Here is a 20201-nt window from a genome sequence, read left to right on the forward strand (position 1 = left end):
TCAGGCCATGTTGAGGCGGCGTCCCACATAGCACAACTAGAAGGACCCACAACTAAACTATACAACTATGTGCCTGGGGGCTTTGGGGAGAAAAAGCAAAAAAAAAATAAAGAAGATTGGCAACAGTTGTTAGCTCAGGCACCAATCTTAGGAAAGAAAAAAGAAGTTTTCTATGGGGAATTTCTGCCACAGGCCCCAGCCCAGAGACCAGGGAAAGGCAGGATTGGAAAGCTGACTGAGTTTGTCTCCAGCAAGCCCATCCTCTGCTTTCTGCTTCCCCATCCCACTTCCAAGCACCAGTCTTTCCCAAAGCCCTCCTCCTCTGTCCCTCCCCGCCCCCCCCATCACACTCTGCTCTCAGATGGGCTTTGCTAAGAGGCTGAGGAGGGCTCGAGAGCTGCCCCCTTGAGGAGCATCAAGGAGCAGGAGCAAAGCCGTAGCCTTCAAGCTCAGATACCATTTTGTATTCTGCATCAACACTGCTGGCCAAGCCTGCTGTTAAGTAGGTGATACCTAGCAAGTCACGATGTGGTGCTGGCATGGGCTTTGAAGAAGAGTTCAAAGTTTGTTCTTGGTGATGTTGTTGTTGGGTGAGAATCTGGAAGGCCCGAGTCCTAGGGCCTCAGATGAGTTCTTACATACAAAACAAGAGGTAACAGAACCAACTCCCAAGGGCCAGCATCCTTGGAGCCATTTTCCCAAACAGCAGGGGAAGCAGGAGTATGGAGGGGGATCTATTCTGTGGCTCCCGCTGAGGATGCTGTGTGGTAAGCAGGGGGCAGACAGGCAGATGACTGGGGGCCGTCTCCTCCCCTGCTTGGGACACCCAGGACTCTTGACTCTCCTCTTTGCCTCCTGGTTCTTCCAGCCCAGGCCTTCACCTGGCCAAAACAGTCTGTAGGACAGACTGTTCCCTGCCCAAGCCCCTTCGCACTGACACCCACTATGGGGAGCAAGGCCACTTTTCCTGATGCATTCTGCGCATGCTTGGAGATGATTTGGGTCAGTGTTATAAGCCCATTATTCCAAGGACAGCAGTCCCTTCCCCTCCTTTTGACAGCTGCCCTCTGCAGTCACCCTCATTGCCAGGACTCTGCATTGGCCCAAGCCTCCTCCTCTCCAGACCTCCTGCCCTTCTCTCTTCTCGGCCTGGCAGAGTTCAGGAAAGGTAGAAAGCTATGGACAGGCCCCAGGTTGATCTGCAGGCTGCAGATAAAATAAGGCTCAATGGCTGGTGCCATGGCTGGCCCTGCACGACTCCAGTGCGGACGAGCCTTCTAAGGCAGAGCCACAGCGCCACCTCGCGGTACAGGGCCATCTGTGCAGCCAGGCCAGAGCCAACCCAAGAAACCACCTGGGTGCCCCTTCCTTAACTATTTCACTGTGTAGCCACTAGGGTCTTCCCTAGATCCCAGGAGAGGCCGTCCCCCAGGGACTGAGGGAAACTGTCAAGCTGAGGTCCCAGCCACATCTCTGACCCCTGCTCCCCAACTATGCCCCCCCATCCCCACCACCGCCAGCAAAACATCTAGAAAAGACCTGGGCTTCTGTGTCAGGTGGGCTTTGTCACTCCCATCTCCTCTGTTTGGCAGATGTCTGAGCCTGTGCCATTACATAACTTATGAGCCTCGGCGTCCTGCCTCTAAAATGGGAGCAATAAAAAGGCTGCTGAAGAACAGATTGAGTAACAAAGGCCCTAGAGCAGTGGCTGGCTCATTGCAGGTGTTCGAGAAACAGTGGTTTCCTTCCCCTTCTGTCTGGTCCAGGTGCCTAAGAAACCCAGACGTACTCCAAGGCAGGGCCGAGGGGACAGTCAAAACCCAGAGCCTAGCATGGGAAACATTTCTACCTCAGCCCCTCCAAGAACCCATTCCAAGCTACTTCATCCGCCTGCCGTCTGCCTCTTTGAACCCCTTCGGTTTAGGGTGACCAACTCACCCTGTTTGCCAGGGACTGAGGGATTTTCAGGGAGTGAGGGGCCATCAGTGCTAAAACTAGGCTGTCCCAGGACAACCCGGATGAGTTGGTCACCCAGTTCTTGCCTTTCCTCACAGTCTGGTTCTAGGACTTCACAGAATCGCTGGGCCCAGGAATATGCATTCTAACACTCCCCAGGTGATTGTTATAGACACCCAGTCCCTGCCCCACACCCTCTGTTTGTGTTTTCTCATTGGCTTCTGATGGGAGCACTGCTCTTCAACTAGGCAAGAAGCCACCTGGGCACCTCACACACTCAGTGATGTGACCTTGGAAAGACTCTGAAGGACTTTCTAAAAACCAGGCTCCAGACCTGAATCTACAAAGCAAACCAGCAGCATCAGGCACATGTTCTCTCTTCAGCTTTAGAGTTTGTGCCCATGTGTTGCTGCTCTATCTTTCTTCCATTCATTTAAGAAGTATTTGCTGAGCACCTATTGGCTTGGCACAGTTGGAATTTATATCCTAATGATGGGAGATAAACAATTGTCACTTGTATAAGCATGATAATTTTAGATAGTAGTAAATACCACTATACTACGTGCAAAGACATCTCTAAAGAGGTGATATTTGACCAAGCCCTGAAGGTTGAGGAGCCAGCCACCCTAAGATTTGGGCAAGGCTGTTCCAGGAGAAAGAATGGCCATTGCAAAGGCCCCAAAGCAGAAACAAAGAATAGAAAGACTACAGCGGCTGGTGCATAGCAAACCAGGACAGAGTGACAGGAGCTGAGGTTGGAGAGGTGGGCAGAGGCTACTGCAATAGTCCAAGCAGGAGGGGACAGAAACTGCAGAAGAAAAGAAGTGCCAGGATTCAGGATACATCCTGGAGGGCATCACAGGATTTGCTGATGGATTAGATGTAGGGGGAGCAAAAGGGTACAATAGAGGCTGCCTGCCAAGCTTTTCACTTAGAACTAAGCGAACGGATGAAAGGACCATTTTGTGGGATGGGAAAGACTAGGGGGGGAGCAGGTTTGGGAGGGGAAAAAAGTCAAGTGTTGTGCTTTGAAAGAGTCCTCCAAGCGGAGATGGCAAGTATGCTGAGGGAGAGGGCTGGGCTTCATAAAAAGGCACAGGGGAGTGTCTAGTATCTTTATCCCCAGGCCAGTTTAATAGTTTGAAAGTTTACAGTAATTTTTAGTTTGGCCAGAAATGGATGCTGCCTTTTCCTTCTGAAAGGAATTCTCATTAAGAAATTTGAAAAATTGGTCATCAGAGTAAAATGATGTTTTGTACAATAACAATTGCATTAGTCAAGACCCCTGTTGATTAGTGACAGAAACCCAAGTCTAACTGGCTAAGGCAAAAGGACACTTCTTTGGCTCACATTATCAGACCACACAAAGAGAATTTGTGAGGCTAGTCTTAAGAATCAGAGACTCACACACTTTCAGACCTCTCTCTCTTGTGCCTGCTTCTCACTAAATGTAGCCTTCATTCTCCCCGGCCACATAGCTCAACTAGAAAGATACGTGCTAGAAAGATACGTGCTGGAAGCTGCAGGAAGCTCTAAATTTATATTCTTTATGTTTCTAAACAGAAAGAAGAAAGAATTCTTCCCAGATAGCTCAAGATAGAAACATCTCATGGAAGGACTCTGGTTAATTTTGAGTCACATGCCCATCTCTGAACAAACAGTGTGTAGTGTGGGCAGGAGGATGATGTGGTGTGACCGCCCTGGGCTGGTCCTGTGCTCCCAGCCTTCAGAGGGGCCTAGTATGTTACCAGAAGAAAGGGGAAATAGAGACTGGGAAGATCATGGCAACATCTGTGGCACAAATGTTACTTTTCTGCAAACAGAACGAAGAATCTTACAGCTAAAAGAGATCTTAGAAGCCTCACCAACCTCCCAACCAACACAAGATTCTCTTCTACAATATCCCGGCTTCTGCTCCATCACTTTTAAAGCCGGGAAATATACTCTTTCACCAGTCAGCTCATCCCCTGTCTCAACAGCACTAATCATTTACAAAATAAATTTGCTTCCTTGTCGTCATCACCCACGGGCTCTAGTTCTAAGTTCATGTTCTTTCCTCTAGGTCAACACTGAATACGTCTACTCCTTTCACAAACATCTGAAAGCAGCTCATAGATCCCTCTTTAGCCCACTCTTCTCCAGGATCCATATTCCTTGTAGTTTCTCAACTGTAGTCTCCATGGATGGTGTATTGTTATGGAAAGTAGTGGGGCATCTAGTCCCGTGGACCGTTAAGGTCAGGGTTGTAGTATCAAGGACTAAGTGTGAAAAGGCAAGGAACCAGTGGAAGGAGGAAAACTTCCCCACGTCCCACCCCCCAGGCTTTCCCACAGCATGGACTCCACCCCAGCCGGCGGCCTGTGCTCCCAGAGGGCCAACCAGCCAGCAGGGAGCATAAAAACACTTCAAGAGGATTCAGTTTTACAGTTTAAGTTAAAAAGAAGAAGAAAATAGACAAGACAAAAATAAATTTAGAAGAAAAAGTTAAAAGAAGGCTAAGAGGAAATAAATGAAAAGACTAAGGAGCGAGGAAAAGGTGTAATGAAAGTTTTAAAGGGAAAGAATATACTCATTAACAAAAGAGTGTTTAAAGGAATGAAATGGTTGAGACAACAAAATTTTAAAAAAATAAGTATAATTAGGAAGTATTCAGATAATTAAATAATAATCAGTTAAATAAAATTAAAAGATTCTTTAAACGACTTTAAACATGATAAAACTAAAAAATAAAACAGAAATAGGTTAAGCTGAAGGCAGCAGAGCAGAGCCCAAGGGCCAGAAGCGCCAGGCAGGGCTGCGTGGGGAGCCTCCTGGGCTTTTTCTAAGCCTGGGGTACTCTTCAGGGCTGAGATCCTCAGCCAGCCAGGCCTGTGTCAGAGCCTCCAGTAAGTCCTTCCTTAAATATCTCTCCAGAAAAGGCATCAGTGGTGCCTCCCCAGGAACTGGAGGACATGTCATGCCCCATCCAGCATCAGTCAGCCCAGACTCCTCAACCGTGGCTCTTATGATGTGGATTCCAGAGGCCTCATGCTCATGGATTATCACATCAGAAACCCTCTTTAGAGGTGATTTCACACACCTGGAAAATTTCATATATATATAATATTTATATTATATGTTATATATAACGTTATATATATAACGTTATATATGTTATATGTAACATTATAGTTAATATAAACTATTATATACATAATTATATATAATTATATATATTTTGTAGATATGTATCCATCCCGTGGACCAGGAATCCCACATCTAGAATCTATCTCAAAGACATACCAGCAAAATATTCAAAACGAGGGGCCGGCTCCGTGGCCTAGGGGTTAAGTTTGGCTTGCTCCACTTCGGTGGCCGGGGTTTGGTTCCCAGGTGCAGACCTACACCACTCATCAACGGCCATGCCGGGGCAGCAACTCACATACAAAATAGAGGGAGACTGGCACAGATGCTAGCTCAGGGCAAATCTTCCTCAGGAAAACAAAATGACGTGAACAAATTTGCTGCACTATCTACAAAACCAGAAGACTGGAAATAATCCAAGTGTCCCTCAGGAGAAGGATGGTTGACTAAACGGTGGTACACCCACACGACACCCACACGAACAGACTACTCGCAGCTGCGATAAGAAGCGAGGGAGAGCTCCATCTGCGACTTTGAAACAATCTTCAGAACATACTGTGAGTGAAATCAGCAAGGAAGAGAACAACTTGTGGATAAGAAGGAGAGGAAGTGGAATACACACGTGTGTATTCGTGTATATTTTTTAAGATAAACAATAGAAGGATAAACTGAAAAAAGTAATTTTTAAATTATTACCTGTAGAGAGAAGGAGGAAGCGGGATTAGCGGACAAGGATACAAACTGGACTTCTCTGAATAAACCTTGTTTATAGTTTTCACTTAGGAAGCATGTAAATATTTTAAATAAATAAATCAAAAAGAAAAAAAAGGAATCCCTAAAAATGTGAAACAAACTGAATCAAATGACATTCATTGTGTATCGTTGGTAACACAGCCATACATAGAAAAATTACTTTGACTTTAAAACAATACTTTGAATACTGCATTTTGAATATAAACTTAAGAACAAAAGCGATCACAAAGAAATCTTAAACTGCAATCAATAATCTTACTGTTAGAAATAATAATGATGTTATTTTGAAACTATTGTGTGTATAGTAGAATAAATCAAATAAGTTATTAAATAATTATATAAGAATTGTAAAGAACTAGTATTTTTAGAGCAAGAGAAAAGAGATCCAAATGTAAAATTGAAGGGCATGAATTTTGTAATCTTAAATTTGAATTGGAAATATCACTATAAACTCAGGCTTTATTTTTCTCTTTTTGAAAAATATGCATTTCCTAGTTCTGTCCACTGGAAAATCCTTGAAAATATGACAACCACAGAGCAGCAGTAAGAAACTCTATCACACAGATTGTGTTCTCCTAAATAACATTTCCCAAAAAAAAGAACCAGGCTCCTGGGAGAAATGGCTGACTCCAGGGTCAAAGGAAGAAAAGTACAAAGCACATTTTGGAATATCTTGTCTTGCTGGGAACAAGGAGAATATCAAAGATCTAAAATTATGTCAAAATGACCCCAGAGCCAACTTGATGGAACTTTCCCTGGCCAAACACGGGACAAATCGAGCATCAGCAACGATAACAGGATCCAATGAATCAAGAGAACATAACAGTCCCAAACATGTATACAGCCAATAACAGAACTTCAAACTACGTGAAGCAGAAAAAGGTAGAACTAAAAGGAGAAATAGAAAAATCTACCATTGTAGATGGTTATTTTCATACTCTTCTCTCAATGATAGATAGAACAAGTAGGCATAAAATCAAAGATACAGAAGACTTGAACAACGCTATAAACCACCTTGATATAACTGACATTGACAAAACACTCTGCCTGACAACAGCACAGTACGCATTCTCCTTAAGTGCATCAGAATCAAATGGAAAGTGGGAAAACAATAGAGAAAACCAATGAAACCAAAAACTGGATATTTGAAAAGATAGATAAAAGTGAAAAACCTCTTATCAGATTGATCAGGAAAAAAAAAAGAGAAAAGACACAAATTACCAACATCAGAAATTAGACGGGACATCACTATGGATCCTAAAGACAAGAAGGGACTATCACGAATAACTTCATGCCAATAAATTCAACAAATTTAATAAAACAGGCAAATTTCTTGAAAGACACAAAATACCAAAGCTCAGAATACACAGGTAACCTGAATAGCCCAATATCTGTTCAAGAAATTGAAGCTGTAGGGTTTAGAAAAAAATCTTCCCACACAGTGCCTCACTTGTGAATTCTGCCAAATATTTAAGGAAGAAACAGTATGAAACTTATACACTGAAAACTACAAAACATTGCTGAAAGAAATTAAAGGGCTAAGTAAGTGGAGAGACATACCTTGTTTATAGAATGAGAAGTCTCAGAATTGTTAAGGAAGCAATTCTCCTCAAATTGATCAATAAATTCAACAGAATTCTTATAAGCCCAGAATGTTTTTATAGAAATTGGCAAGCTGATCCTAAAGTTTATATGGAAATGTAAAGGACCTAAAATGGCCAAAATAGTTTTGAAAAAGAACAAAGTTGGAGGATTTACACTATCTGATTTCCAGACTTACAGTAATCAACACAGTATGGTGCTGGCATAACACCACACTGCCATACAGGTCAATAAAATAGAAAGAGAGTCCAGCAAAAGACCGACACATTTATGGTCAATTCATTTTTTTTTTATTGAGTTATTGATAGGTTACAATCTTGTGAAATTTCAATTGTACATTAATGTTTGTCAGTCATGTTGTAGGTGCACCACTTCACCCTTTGTGCCCACCCCCCACCCCACCTTTCCCCTGGTATCCACTAAACTGTTCTTGGTCCATAGTTTTAAATTCCTCATATGAGTGGAGTCATACACAGATTATCTTTCTCTCGCTGGCTTATTTCACTTAACATAATTCTCTCAAGATCCATCCACGTTATTGCAAATGGAATGATTTTGTTCTGTTTTGCAGCTGAGTAGTATTCCATTGTATACATGTACCACATCTTCTTTATCCATTCGTCTGTTGATGGGCACTTAGGTTGCTTCCACGTCTTGGCTATTGTAAACAGTGCTGCAATAAACATTGGGGTGCACAGGACTTTTGGGATTGCTGACTTCAAGCTCTTTGGATAAACACCCAGTAGTGGGATGGCTGGATCGTATGGTAGTTCTATTTTTAGTTTTTTGAGGAATCTCCATACTGTTTTCCATAGTGGCTGCACCAGTTTGCATTCCCACCAGCAGTGTATGAGGGTTCCTTTTTCTCCGCAACCTCTCCAACATTCGTTGCTATTAGTTTTAGATATTTTTGTCATTCTAACGGGTGTAAGGTGATATCTTAGTGTAGTTTTGATTTGCATTTCCCTGATGATCAGCGATGATGAGCATCTTTTCATGTGCCTATTGGCCATCAGTATATCTTCTTTGGAGAAATGTCTGTTCATGTCTCCAGCCCATTTTTTGATTGGGTTGTTTGATGTTTTGTGGTTGAGTTGCGAGAGTTCTTTATATATTAAGGATATTAAGCCTTTGTCAGATATATGACTTGCAAATATTTTTTCCCAGTTAGTGGGTTGTTTTTTTGTTTCAATCCTGTTTTCATTTGCCTTGAAGAAGCTCTTTAATCTGATGAAGTCCCATTTGTTTATTCTTTCTATTGTTTCCCTTCTCTGAGAAGGCATGGTGTCCGAAAAGATCCTTTTAATACTGATGTCAAAGAATGTACTGCCTACGTTTTCTTCCAGAAGCCTATGGTTTCAGGTCTCACCTTTAGGTCTTTGATCCATTTTGAGTTTATTTTGGTGAATGGTGAAAAAGAATGGTCAATTTTCATTCTTTTACATGTGGCTTTCCAGTTTTCCCAGCACCATTTGTTGAAAAGTATGGTCAATTCATTCTTGACAAGGTGTCAAGACAATGCAATCAGGAAAGGATACGCTTTTCAACAAATGGTGCCAGAACTGGATATCCATACACATACATAAAAGTAAGATCTCTACTCCCATCATACACAAAAATTAACTCCTAAATGAGAGAGCTAAAACATAGACTAAAATCATGGTGACTTTGGATTAGGCAAAGATTTCTTAGATATGGCATCAAAGATATTATCCATAAAAGAAAAAAATTATTGATAAATTGAACTTGATCAAAATTTTAAAAGTTTTTTCTTCAACAGACACCATTAAGAAAATGAAAAAGCAAGCCACAAACTGGGAGAAATTATTTACAGAACATATATCCAACAAAGCAATTGTGCATAGAATAAACAAAACTCTTACAACTCAATAATGAAAAGACAAACCACCCAATAAAAAAAAGGTAAAAGATTTGAATGGATAATTCACCAAAGAAGATATATGAATATCTAATAAGCATTCAAAAAGCTACTCAACATCATTGATGCAATTCGTTGTATGTCAACTATAATTCAAAAAAATGTGAAAAATAAAATTAATTGATCACCTTTGGGAGTTGTAAGGGCATCAACTCATCATTCTAAAAATTAGTAGAAAACAAAAAAAGTCAAGCAACATTGTCCAGGCTTTTCTATGTGAATTGTGCTTTAGGAAAACCAAATAGTCAATGGAATAATAGAATTAGAAAACCACTATTGTGTAATCCTTAATAAAATAACAAATCTAACAAAGAGCCTCAATGGCTGCTAAAACCATCAGGTTAGAGGCTGATGTGGAATTTCATAACGGATGTATTAGGCTGACCACATCTGAAATCACCAGTGAAATGAATATCACTAAATGTGGAACAACCAGACACATACTTCCTCTTGTGATGCAATGGTACATAGTACCACCGATAATATATTTTTGGGAAAAAAAACTTTTAATCTGAATTTTATCAAGTTTCTAGATCTAATTGTCAGAGGGGATTGAAGAACATGTTAAAGGATGCCTTGAGGATGCAATTAGCTAAATTATGTGGGAAATTCTACAGATCAACAAATAAATATCATAAAAAGGAGTTGGGAAAAAGGGAACGGGTACAAATTAAAAAGCAACGAAAGCTGTATCGATCAACCGCAATGTGTGGGCCTTGTCTGGATCTGGATTCAAACAAACCAACTGTAAAAATACCTTTCAGAGGTAAGTGTGGAAATTTGAGTACAGACTAGATATTAGATGATGCAGAGGCAATGTTATTAATCTTTTTAAGTGTAATGATGCATGGTTATGCTTTTTTAAAAAGTAGTTACCTGTTGGGTATACATACTGAAGTATTTACAAGTTAGGTTAAACTATATCTGGAACTTCCTTTAAAATATTCCAGTGATGGCGCAGGGGTAGGGGAGAATGCTGTGGGAATGATATCGATGAAACAATGTTGACAATTCTTGAAAATCGTGATGGATGGATACATGGGGGTTAAATATACTATTTTCTCTACTTTGGGGTACGTTTGAAATTTTCCATAATACAGAACTGGGGTTTTGTTTGCTGAATTTTAAGTGGGCTGTGTTCTGACCTGCCAGAGCTCAATAGGAGTATTCCCTCCCTTTAACCACCTAGAGGCCAAGCGCTCAATATCTGCGGGGCGCGCATGCGAGAAATGAGTCAGATTAAGAAAACAGCAAAGCAAGCTGGTGAAGCAGTTGCAGCGGGCACCCGCCTCTGTGTTGGGGATTAACGGAGAGTTGTGGAACAGAAGATCACATGCCCATCCAAACAGGGTAGCCAATGTTGCCATGTGGGAATAAGGGCCCCAGAGGACCAAATCTTCTAATTTTTCATTAGAAACTTGAAATCTGGGCATTTCAGTAAAATCTCCCCATATGTGGGCAAATGATTACACATTTTTCACACACTTTGCAAGTCAGTGCTAGAAAGCTAAACAAAACCTGTCTAGAGGCTAGATTTGTTCCACAGACTGCTGTGTTGTGATCCCTGACACTACACCATGTAATGCATTTTATAGTAATGCATTAATAATTGGTTGACATTCCTAGCAATTGGGTCATATGGCTGGACAACTGAGGTTGCATCCATCTGAAGTCCCCAAACCCTTTACAAGCAAACAGCTGTCAAGCCAGGCATCCCCCACACTGAACTCTGAACTGAACACAGGCTCACAATCATCTCTATCAAATTGCATCTTGTCATGTGTCACAAACACTTGTCTCTGGATTGACTCTACTCTTCCTCCAAATTCTACTGAATCTGCACTCCCTTCTGGCTTTGTATCACACAGTGTTCACAGCCTTTCTTCATCCACGCCATCTACAAAGCTAACATCCACCTGGGGTGTCAGACTTCTCTCCTGCCAGGTATCTGCAGCTACTCAGCTATAACTTCACCCATCCTTCCAAGTTCGTCCACCTCATGTTTACCCACCTTCCTCCTTGAAGCCACTATACATTATAGACAGGCCTAATCCACGAATCTTGTGGTGACAATAATGCCACCTTACATCTGTATGGTACTTTATGGTTTTTAAAACATTTTTCAAAAATTTTCTGACTTGATCTTTATCACCCATCACAACCTTAAAAAAATCCTATCAATATCACATTGTTAAAATCTGCCAGTAGTCTGTTTGTTTATTTGTAACTCACTAATAATTTCCTAGCTGGGGATTTCTAGATTATGTAGACAAAGGGCAACTAAGTTAGCTTCCTTCCTTCCTATCTCACCATCCCACAAGAAAAATAGTTCTCCAAACCACCACCATTCCAGCAACAGCCAACAGGGACAGAAACAAGATTGAAGAGGAAGAATGTTCTAACTGTGAGAGTTGACAGAAAATGGAATGGTTTGCCTTGTGAAGAAATGAGGTTTTGATGCTGGAAGTTTTCAACTAGGAGCTGGGGTTTTGTAGAAGGGATTCCAACGTGGATAGGCAGTTGGGCAGATGATCTCTCATTCATTTGTTTCCATCCATGTGGGGAAGCTGCTCTGTGCTCAGCTCTCAGGAGTACCTGACCAGTTCTTGTAGTGAGCAGACTCTGAAGGGCAGAAGCCTACACTTGGTGAGGTTTTATTGCTTTGTACATTTTAAAATTAATTCCCTTTTTAAAAGCAGTTCTCAGCAAATTTTCTTTTAAAAATGCCAAACTTTTCTCCATTGTTCAAGAAGAGAGAGAATCCATACAATGGAATATGGTTCAGCCATAAAAAGAAACGAAGTACTGATACCAGGTAGGATATGGGTGAATCTTGAAAACTCAAAGACGCCAGTCACAAAAGACCACGTATTATATGATTCCATTCATATGAAAGTCCAGAATAGGGAAATGTATAGAGACAGAAAGTAGATTAGTGGTTACTTAGGGCTGGGGTGGGGGGCCAGAGGGGTGATAGCTAAATGATACAGGGTTTGTTACTGAGGTGATAAAAATGCTCTAACAGTGACTGTGGTGATGGTTGCGCGTATCTGTGGATATGCTAAACTCCATTGAATTGTACACTTTACATGGGCTAATTGTATGGTATGTGAATTATATCTCAATAAAGCTGTTTTTTTTTTTTAATTAAGCGAACTTTTAAAAAATTGGATAGATTTTTGTTCCAGGCTTTGGCTAGATTTCTAAAGGGAGTTCTCCCTGCTGAGGATAAGCCTGTGCGAGAGGCTCTGGTCGGGGGAGGAACTGGCCGCCAGGTTAGGGGAGGGGGGTGGAGTTTCTCACATTTCAGTCGCCTTGAGGCCCCCCCATTCTGAATCCGGGGCTGGGGTTAGTAGCCAAGGGGACAGACAAGGCTCCACCCTCAGCCCACTTTCTCTGAGCTTTCTAGGTCTTGCTTCTCACCACTCCTGGTAGTATTTCCACCCCAGGTTTTAACTACTAGCACTTCCATAAAAACAGCTGAAACCACTCTTTTGGGAGAACGCGCCCGGGAGGCCTCTCACCCCAACTAAACTGGTTCCCTGCTTCGTCCACACCTCCTGGGGATGTGATGCACCCCCTCATCCTTGTCAACGCAGCCCCCGCGTCTCCGAGGGGTGTTCCTGTGCTGGCTTCAAAAACCAGCTGGCCACACGGGGGGAGGGAGATTTTCTGGCCCCGGGAGGTCTTCTGAACCTGGGATTTGAGGCATGCATGAAACGACACCCGCCACTCGAACATCACTAGAAGACGTCTGCTCTCCGTTTTGCCAGCGAATTCCACCACTCCAGACTGACACCGGGAGAAGAGGCGCGAAATGGGGAGGGGAAACGCCCTAGGCAATTTCTCAAACTCTGCAAATCCGCCCAGGGAGGCCCGGGTGTCTGGGTATGGGAGAAGGGGGTCTAGGGGTCTCTGCAGATCTGAGGGAGGGGGTAATGACTAGTTATTACTAGTTTAGGAAGGGAGCGGCTGCTGCACTAGCGCCCCCGCGCCGGGCCTCGGGCCCCAAATCCCGCGAGTGGTCGCCCAGCTCGGGCCCCGCCACCCAGCGCGCGCCGCGCTGCACCCTGCCCTGGGCAAGGGGCAGCGACCGGGAACCCGGGCCTGGTCGCGGCGCCAGGAGCTCGGACACGCCCGGTGTTTTCGATTTCGATGCCCAAGCAGGGCCCCATCACCGCTGCAGCGTCTTGGGACCTCCCGTCCGCATCCCCGGGACTGGGTGTCGTTAAAGGAAACGCCTAGGAGGAGAACTAGGAGGGAGCAGTAGGCAAACGTCCGGGTTCGACCGGCTGGATGGTGCGAGAGAGCAACAAGTCGCTTGGAAAGTGGGTAAGAGGCTCCACTGCGAGCTGCTTCCTGCCTGCGGCGGAGCGGGACGTGCGCGCAGAGAACTCAGAGACAGGAACTGAGAAGGCTAAAGAGAGACTAACTCGGTCCCTTGGGCAAGGAGATAAAAGGAAGGTCCGGTACCCAAAAGGGACGTGCTCCAGGTGAGGCTCGAACTCACAACCTCGGCATTGCTCTGCATGTACTGCTGTATAAGTACCGCGCGCTAACCGATTGCGCCACTGGAGCTCCGCTTAGCCGGCCTCGCGATGGTTCTATCAGGGTTCACGCAGGCCCGGTGCGGGCCTTCGCGGAGCATGCGCACCCGTGGCTCCGGGCTCGGCGGGAACGAGCTCCGGCCTCCAGCCTCCTACAGCTTCCAGCCCGGCGGCCCATGCCGAGTGAGCCCGGGCATCCTGCGCGGTCTCTTCGGGGATGGGGGTCCGGCTGGCAGGGCCGTGACAGGCGGGCCACTGGGGCCTTGGAGGAAACGCAGCCCGCCTCCCCGGCAGCGCGGGAGGGGCAGCCCCGGCCGCCCCGTCTGCAGCCGCCTCCGCGTCCTCCGTGGAGCTTCGCCTCCCGGGCGCGGGCCCCGCGAGGAGGGGGCCTGGCCAAGGGACCGGGCGGCGGCCAGCGGGCGGGCTTCGCTGCGGGGGTGCCGCGGGCCGGAGGGTGGGGCCGGGCGGGGCGGCCTCGGCTCTCCGGCCGCAGATGCCACCGCGGGTCCAGGAAGCGGGAGGACGCGGCCCGCACGCCCCGCGCCGCCCTGCAAGTCGGCGGGAGCGGGAAACCCCTCGAATGAGCGAATCCGGCGCCTGCCAATGGGGCGGCCGGGGAGCGCCCGGCCGGGGGCGGACCGAGGGCGGCGACCGAGCTCCACGACCGGACAGGGCGGGGGTTTCAGCAGCAGAGCCTTGCGTACCCCCGTTTTTCCGCGGCCCTTCTTCCGTCGTGAGCGGGGTGCCCGGAGCCCTCCAGGCGGGAGGGGTGTCCCCAAAACCGCGCCAAGCCCCGGGCATTCCGGGGACATCTCGATCGCCCGACCCTTGGGAAGGTTGCAGGCTAAGCCCCTGCGCGTTTTGTTGGGCCACATCGTGTTTGTTTTAATTTTAAAACTAGTTCCTAGTATTTAAAATCAAGAGGTCTCATACAAGTATCTGGATATCCATCTCTTTTTTTATAAACCAGAAAATATAAACACGGTACCCGGGGCCGAATCATGACTGTCCTGTGCTCTAGGCACTTTGTTTTCGTGGGCACCTTCCTCCATTTAAAAAAAAAAAAAAAATCGTTTTCGTTATATTTTACTACTGCCAAATAAAGGCAGATATAATCCAGGCTGGATTTATTGTTACATTCATTATTACTATATTCATTTTTTCTCCTGATTTGAAAAGAATTTAAAATGTAAACATTTTTGCAGGCTCTAGGCACTGTACTCCCTGTACCTAACTGATAACTCTCCCGGGAGCCTGCATCCCCTGGGAGGGTAGCTGCGGCCACCTCCACACAGTGCCCGCGGCCCCCTCGGTCTCTTCCTCCAGGGTTGCCTCACTCGGTTGTCTCAGGGGCCTCTGTTGGCATGTTGGTCACCCTGTTTGGTGACCTCTGCTTTCCTGGGAGAGCCAGAAGAGCAAATAACAGAACACTGGTAATAGATTAGGGGAACTGGCATGAGCAAGCGATGGGTGCAGAATAAAGATTATGTAGGTAGTCACCTATCCGATGGGCACTTGTCCACAGTAACAGGTTGTGTTAGGGTGACTGGCAGTAGCATTGCAAAAAGCCTTGAAATTTGAGCAGAAAAGATTAGAGTGATGAGGCGGACCATGAGGAGCCAGCGACAGGTTCTGTGTAAGGCAGGGGCCTCCTGAGGGTGGTGTTTTTAGGAAACTCAATGCCGCATACAGATTGGGGTTATCCACCCAGCAAAAAGAGGTCCGTGAGATTTTCCGGATGATTTTGTAAACTATGAGAGACACACATCCAGAGCAAGAGTTCAGAAAGAGGATGGTCAACACTCCTGCAAGATCCCATCAGGCACCACCAGCCAGGTGGTGGATGCAGAGCTGTTTACAACCGTGCTAGCACTGGGGCTCCTTGGAACATGCGTGGGTGAGTCCAGGGTAAATCAAGGGCAGCAGAGAGTGAGCCTTTGAAATAAGTCCCTCCCAAAAGTTGGAACCTTTACCTGTAAAGGTAAATGCATGGTTTTCCCCCCTAAATTGAAAGGAGTTAATTTCCTGATAAACAAGAAAGTAAGTTGTGGACCCATACACAGTGTCTTCTCACTCCCAGTAGCATTTGCAGAGTCTGCTCTTCCTCCCTCCTGAGCCCCTCAGGTAGAACCCACCTGGTGAACTGTGAGCAGCAAAGTTGGCCCCTGGTGGTCCAGCTTCCTTTCACACTTCCCGCATTCATGGATCTACTCCTTTATTAATTCAGCAGATATTGACTGATCCCTGGTTTCATGGCAGGGGAAGGCAGCACCTCATGAAGCCTTTGGGAACTAAAATAGCTTAGTCCTCAAGGAAATTGGGGCTCTAAAGGAGGAACCTAGTGCGAGCAATGCTCAAGGTGGAGGGGGGCCATGTCAGAACCTCTGCCACCAGAGAGATGTTCCAGCCAAGGAGAAGTCTCCTGAGACCTTCAAATCACAACTTCATATAGACTGACTTCATATAGAGCAGTGAATTAAGAGTCTGAGCTGTGGCCCTCCCTGGCTGTGTGACCTTAAGTAAGTCTCTTACCCTCTCTGGGCCTCAGTGGCCTCATTTATAAATTGAGGGATCTAGACCAGATAAGAGCTTTCTAGCCTATCTCAACTGGAGAGCTCCTTTCACCATGTACACTCTTGCCAACACCTTGAGATTATTTAATCACTTAATAATTTGTGTGATCTGTAATACAGAAGTGATTTTTAAAATAAAAAACTTTAGATACATGTATAATTTTAAAACAATCTTGAGTAATACCCATAATATAAGAAGACTAGCCTCAACCTTTTTCCATTTACCATGTAATGCAAAATGTTTAATTTACTGTAAATTAATTGTGTAGAGGAAAAGCATGCTTTGTTAAATAACTTTTAAAAAAACATATATCATATTTGGTATTGGGACAAATGTATATTAAAATGTATGAAATTTAATGATTCATTGTAGCATCAAAAATAGACAAAAACTGCTTTCCTAAGTGAATGTTTGGAATTTTTGCACTTTGAAAAAAAACCAGTTTATTTTTATTACTCTCATGTTCTTGTGTCTAAATGATAAAACAGAGTTCAGGCTGCTATATGAAGGCACCGTTCTGCAAATAACATCAAGTGGGAATGGCTGGTCTCTAGTCTTATTAATGAAAGGCTGCATTGGACATAATGGTCGCTGTATTTTGTCTTTTTAGCTTTGGTTTCTGACATACAAGAGACATCAGGGTGAGCCAGATGAACATTTTGATTAGCTGAATGCAATTTGCACATCTAGTGACTGATCATCTTGAGTCAAATTTGTAGAATTTTCATTTTATGGTCTTCCTTTACTTCATTTCAGCAAACATTTTATATTTTCTATCTCTAGCCAGCATTCCATTATGGGTACATATTAAGCAGTATATGGCTAAAAAATGTTGCTATAGAGCAGTCAAAACCCACATAGGAACCACCTGAGCAGCTGAGTCACACACGTGCGCGCGCGCGCGCACACACACACACACCCCCCCCTGTGTTCAGGGACTGCGGCAGATGCTGGTCAACATGCAGTCAGACGCTCCCAGAGTGATCCTATTTTAATGGGCAAGAGGTTGTCTGAAGAATTATCTTAATTATTATTTTTCTAAATAGAAGTCTAAAAGATGTCACTGCCACCTGTAGCAGTTCAGACCATCTTGAATGCCTCTCAAAACCCCTGGGATTAAGCAGCGTCTAAGATCCCTTCCTACCCTAATAAACCACGATCCTCGCCAGCCCCATGTGGGGAAATGATCCTTTATTTTCCCTTAGGAGGAGAAAGATGTGTGGGTCCCAAGGTCCAAGTTCTAGGGAAGTGTGATGCAGATTTGAACCAATTACACCTGAGAGGAGAGCATGATAATAACTCTGGGAAGCACAGGTCCCTTCGCTCTCGACTGAAGCTGAAATGAAGACATGCCGAGAGCCTATCAGATGTGAAAAAATGTTAAAAATCGGTAACATCCAACGTCGGTAAGATGTGTGGGGAAATGAACACTGTTCATTTTTGTTTTGTTTTTAAGACAGTTTAGCAGAATCTATCAAATGCATATATCCTTTGATCCAGCAGTTCCCTTTCCAGGAATCTCTCCTATAGAGACACTCACACATGTGAACGAATATACCATATTTCATCAAATCTAAGACGCCTGAAGCCGTAAAATGTACTGTTACTTTCTGTACCCTTAAGAAAGAAAAAATGCTGCCATTTTAACTATGACACCATGCTTTCATATCACTTAGACTTTTCATTTGATACTTATTAAAAGACCTCTTTTAGACAGAGACATACTCTTTTTTTTTTTTTTTAATCATATGTTACCCTTGAAAACTACTACTTTCTGCTCAGTTTTTCAGCCTCTCAGTTTCTTCCACTTATAAACCAGCCGGCGCCTCAAGGAGGGGAGGAGCTCAGCGGGTCCGCCTCACCGCCACGCATGTCTCTCTCCCTGGAATCTTGGCCGCTCAGCCCCTGGACTGTCCGGGGAGCTCTTTCTTTCCTTCAGGCAGATCGGTGCGTCTGTATATACTGTATTTCTAGCTACCATCAGTGGGAGAAGTTTGATAGAAAATGAAACGTCAAGAGCTAGCGTGATCACGTAATTCATCCTCCAAATCTGAACATTTCTGAGGGTGATAGGGGTATGGTTAATAATACTGCATCCATGAGCCTAACTTGTGACTGTCACAGACAGCCAGGAACACATGGCCTCCCTAATCATCACCCCCTTTGTACTGCTATAAATACATAAAACAGAAACAGGACAGATTCCCCATTAAATCTTTTTTAATTATGAGAACATGGATGGAGTGTGTGCCAGTTATTAATTGAGTGCTTCTCTGCTCCAAATACAGCCTTCTTTGCCCTGCTCTGTGATCCCGTCGGCTAGTGCCAACGGTTAGGCCTTGTCGGTGGAAGGTGCTAGAGGAACTCTGAAGAGGCTTCTCTTTGGGCGCTTCCAGCACAGCTGCCAGTGGGCGGCTTCCCTGTGAGATTTCGCCATCACCCAGCACAGTTCTGTGCTTGCCAACCCCAGCCTGCAGCCCCTCAGCAAACTTCTTGGCCATCCGGTGGGCCACCACCACGCCCTCACTGAGGAGTTCTGAGTCTCAGCTTGGGCGGGGAAGGAGGGCCTTTTCCAAGTTTATTCCTTCCGTGGGTTTTCTGTGTCATCTCTGGAGGTAGTGCTGCTCCCTTTATCCGTTATTCCTGTATTCGTTAGCGTTCCATTTACCCTTCTTAGTAGTTAAGCCCGTTTACTAGTTTCTAGTTCTTTATACTGAATTTTCCCTGTTCAAATTACTGGTGTGGTTTCTGCCTCCTGACTGGATCCTGGCGGATACAGGATGCATTAATTATTTCTTTTACTTGTCATTTGAGAGCAAAATCTTTCAAAGAATATGGAGAACATGGTGGTAGGTGGGTAAAAATAACACACTTAGACAGTGCTTACCGTGTGCTGGGCACTGTTCTAGGAACTTTACGTCCTACTAATTGAATCCTCGTGTCCACCCTATGAAGTAAGTAGCATTATTATTTCCTTTTACAGGTGAGCGAACTGCGGCAGAGCTGAGGTTACCTAAGTAAGCGGTAGAGCTGGGAGTTCTCCATGCCCGCCACTCTATACAGAGTCGAGTGCTCAATTTGCCACTGGAGAAGGAGACCCTGGAGAATGCCTGGCATTTAGACTGTGCCTCTCATGGGTTACCCTCAAGAGAGGCACTAGTCAGGCTCACTTGCATGATGGTGGCCAAAGGGCCTTAACTTGAAACCTGGGAAAGACCGGACAGAACTAGGACCAGGAGGGAGAGGTGAAAACCAGCACCCAGGTATGGTGGGCACCTGAATGCCCGAAGCCCTCCCGCTGAGAAGATGGGGTAGTTCCTGTGTCTCTTAAGGCAAGCGTTGAACCTGAACCTACTGGACCAGGTACAGGATGGCAGGTCTTAGAGACGAAGCACGGAAAATGATGGGGTCTCCCTTTAAGAGGAGGAAGGAAGAGTCTTAACGGAGACAGCCATGGAACTCTGGGGTTTCAGTGACACTCAGGGCGTTCTTTGGGTCAAAATTTTAGTGTGAGTAAGACAGGTCACCTTTGATCATGTCTCTGTTCAGCCAACAACTGACTGAGTGGCTTCAATAATATTCCTTTGCACGGACACACCACAGTTGATTTAGTCGTTCTCCTATTAATGGACATCTTGGATTATTTCTTGTTTGGAGCTATTATAAATACAACTGCTAAGAGCATTCTTGCACAAGTGTTTTTGTTT

The 20201-nt window shown here is 44.8% G+C and overlaps 1 protein-coding gene, 1 long non-coding RNA gene and 1 other non-coding gene across 4 annotated transcripts in view; 1 reads left to right on the forward strand and 2 right to left on the reverse strand.

The window, feature by feature from the left end:
- Nucleotides 1–14968, reverse strand: part of LOC106781747 (proline-rich protein 2-like) — a 46160-nt gene extending 31192 nt beyond the window's left edge. Inside the window, exon 1 of one of the 2 annotated variants that reach the window (XR_011426469.1) lies at nt 5239–5381. Coding sequence is in view for 1 of the 2 variants with exons in the window: in XM_070236417.1 (XP_070092518.1) it covers nt 13981–14721 (741 nt within the window). In the remaining variant the exon portion in view is untranslated. Of the gene's footprint in view, nt 1–5238; nt 5382–13846 lie in introns of those variants that run through there. The other variant, XM_070236417.1, reaches the window with a different exon arrangement.
- Nucleotides 12758–20178, forward strand: LOC111768116 (uncharacterized). Its single transcript, XR_002800193.2, has 2 exons — nt 12758–13866; nt 19478–20178. It is a non-coding gene; the product is annotated as an uncharacterized lncRNA (long non-coding RNA).
- TRNAI-UAU (transfer RNA isoleucine (anticodon UAU)) lies at nt 13859–13951 on the reverse strand. Its single transcript is given in 2 exon segments — nt 13859–13894; nt 13914–13951. It is a non-coding gene; the product is annotated as a tRNA-Ile (tRNA).
- Nucleotides 20179–20201: the final 23 nt, after the last annotated feature.

The sequence above is a fragment of the Equus caballus genome, chromosome 15 (assembly GCF_041296265.1).
Source record: "Equus caballus isolate H_3958 breed thoroughbred chromosome 15, TB-T2T, whole genome shotgun sequence".
Lineage (NCBI taxonomy): Eukaryota > Metazoa > Chordata > Mammalia > Perissodactyla > Equidae > Equus > Equus caballus.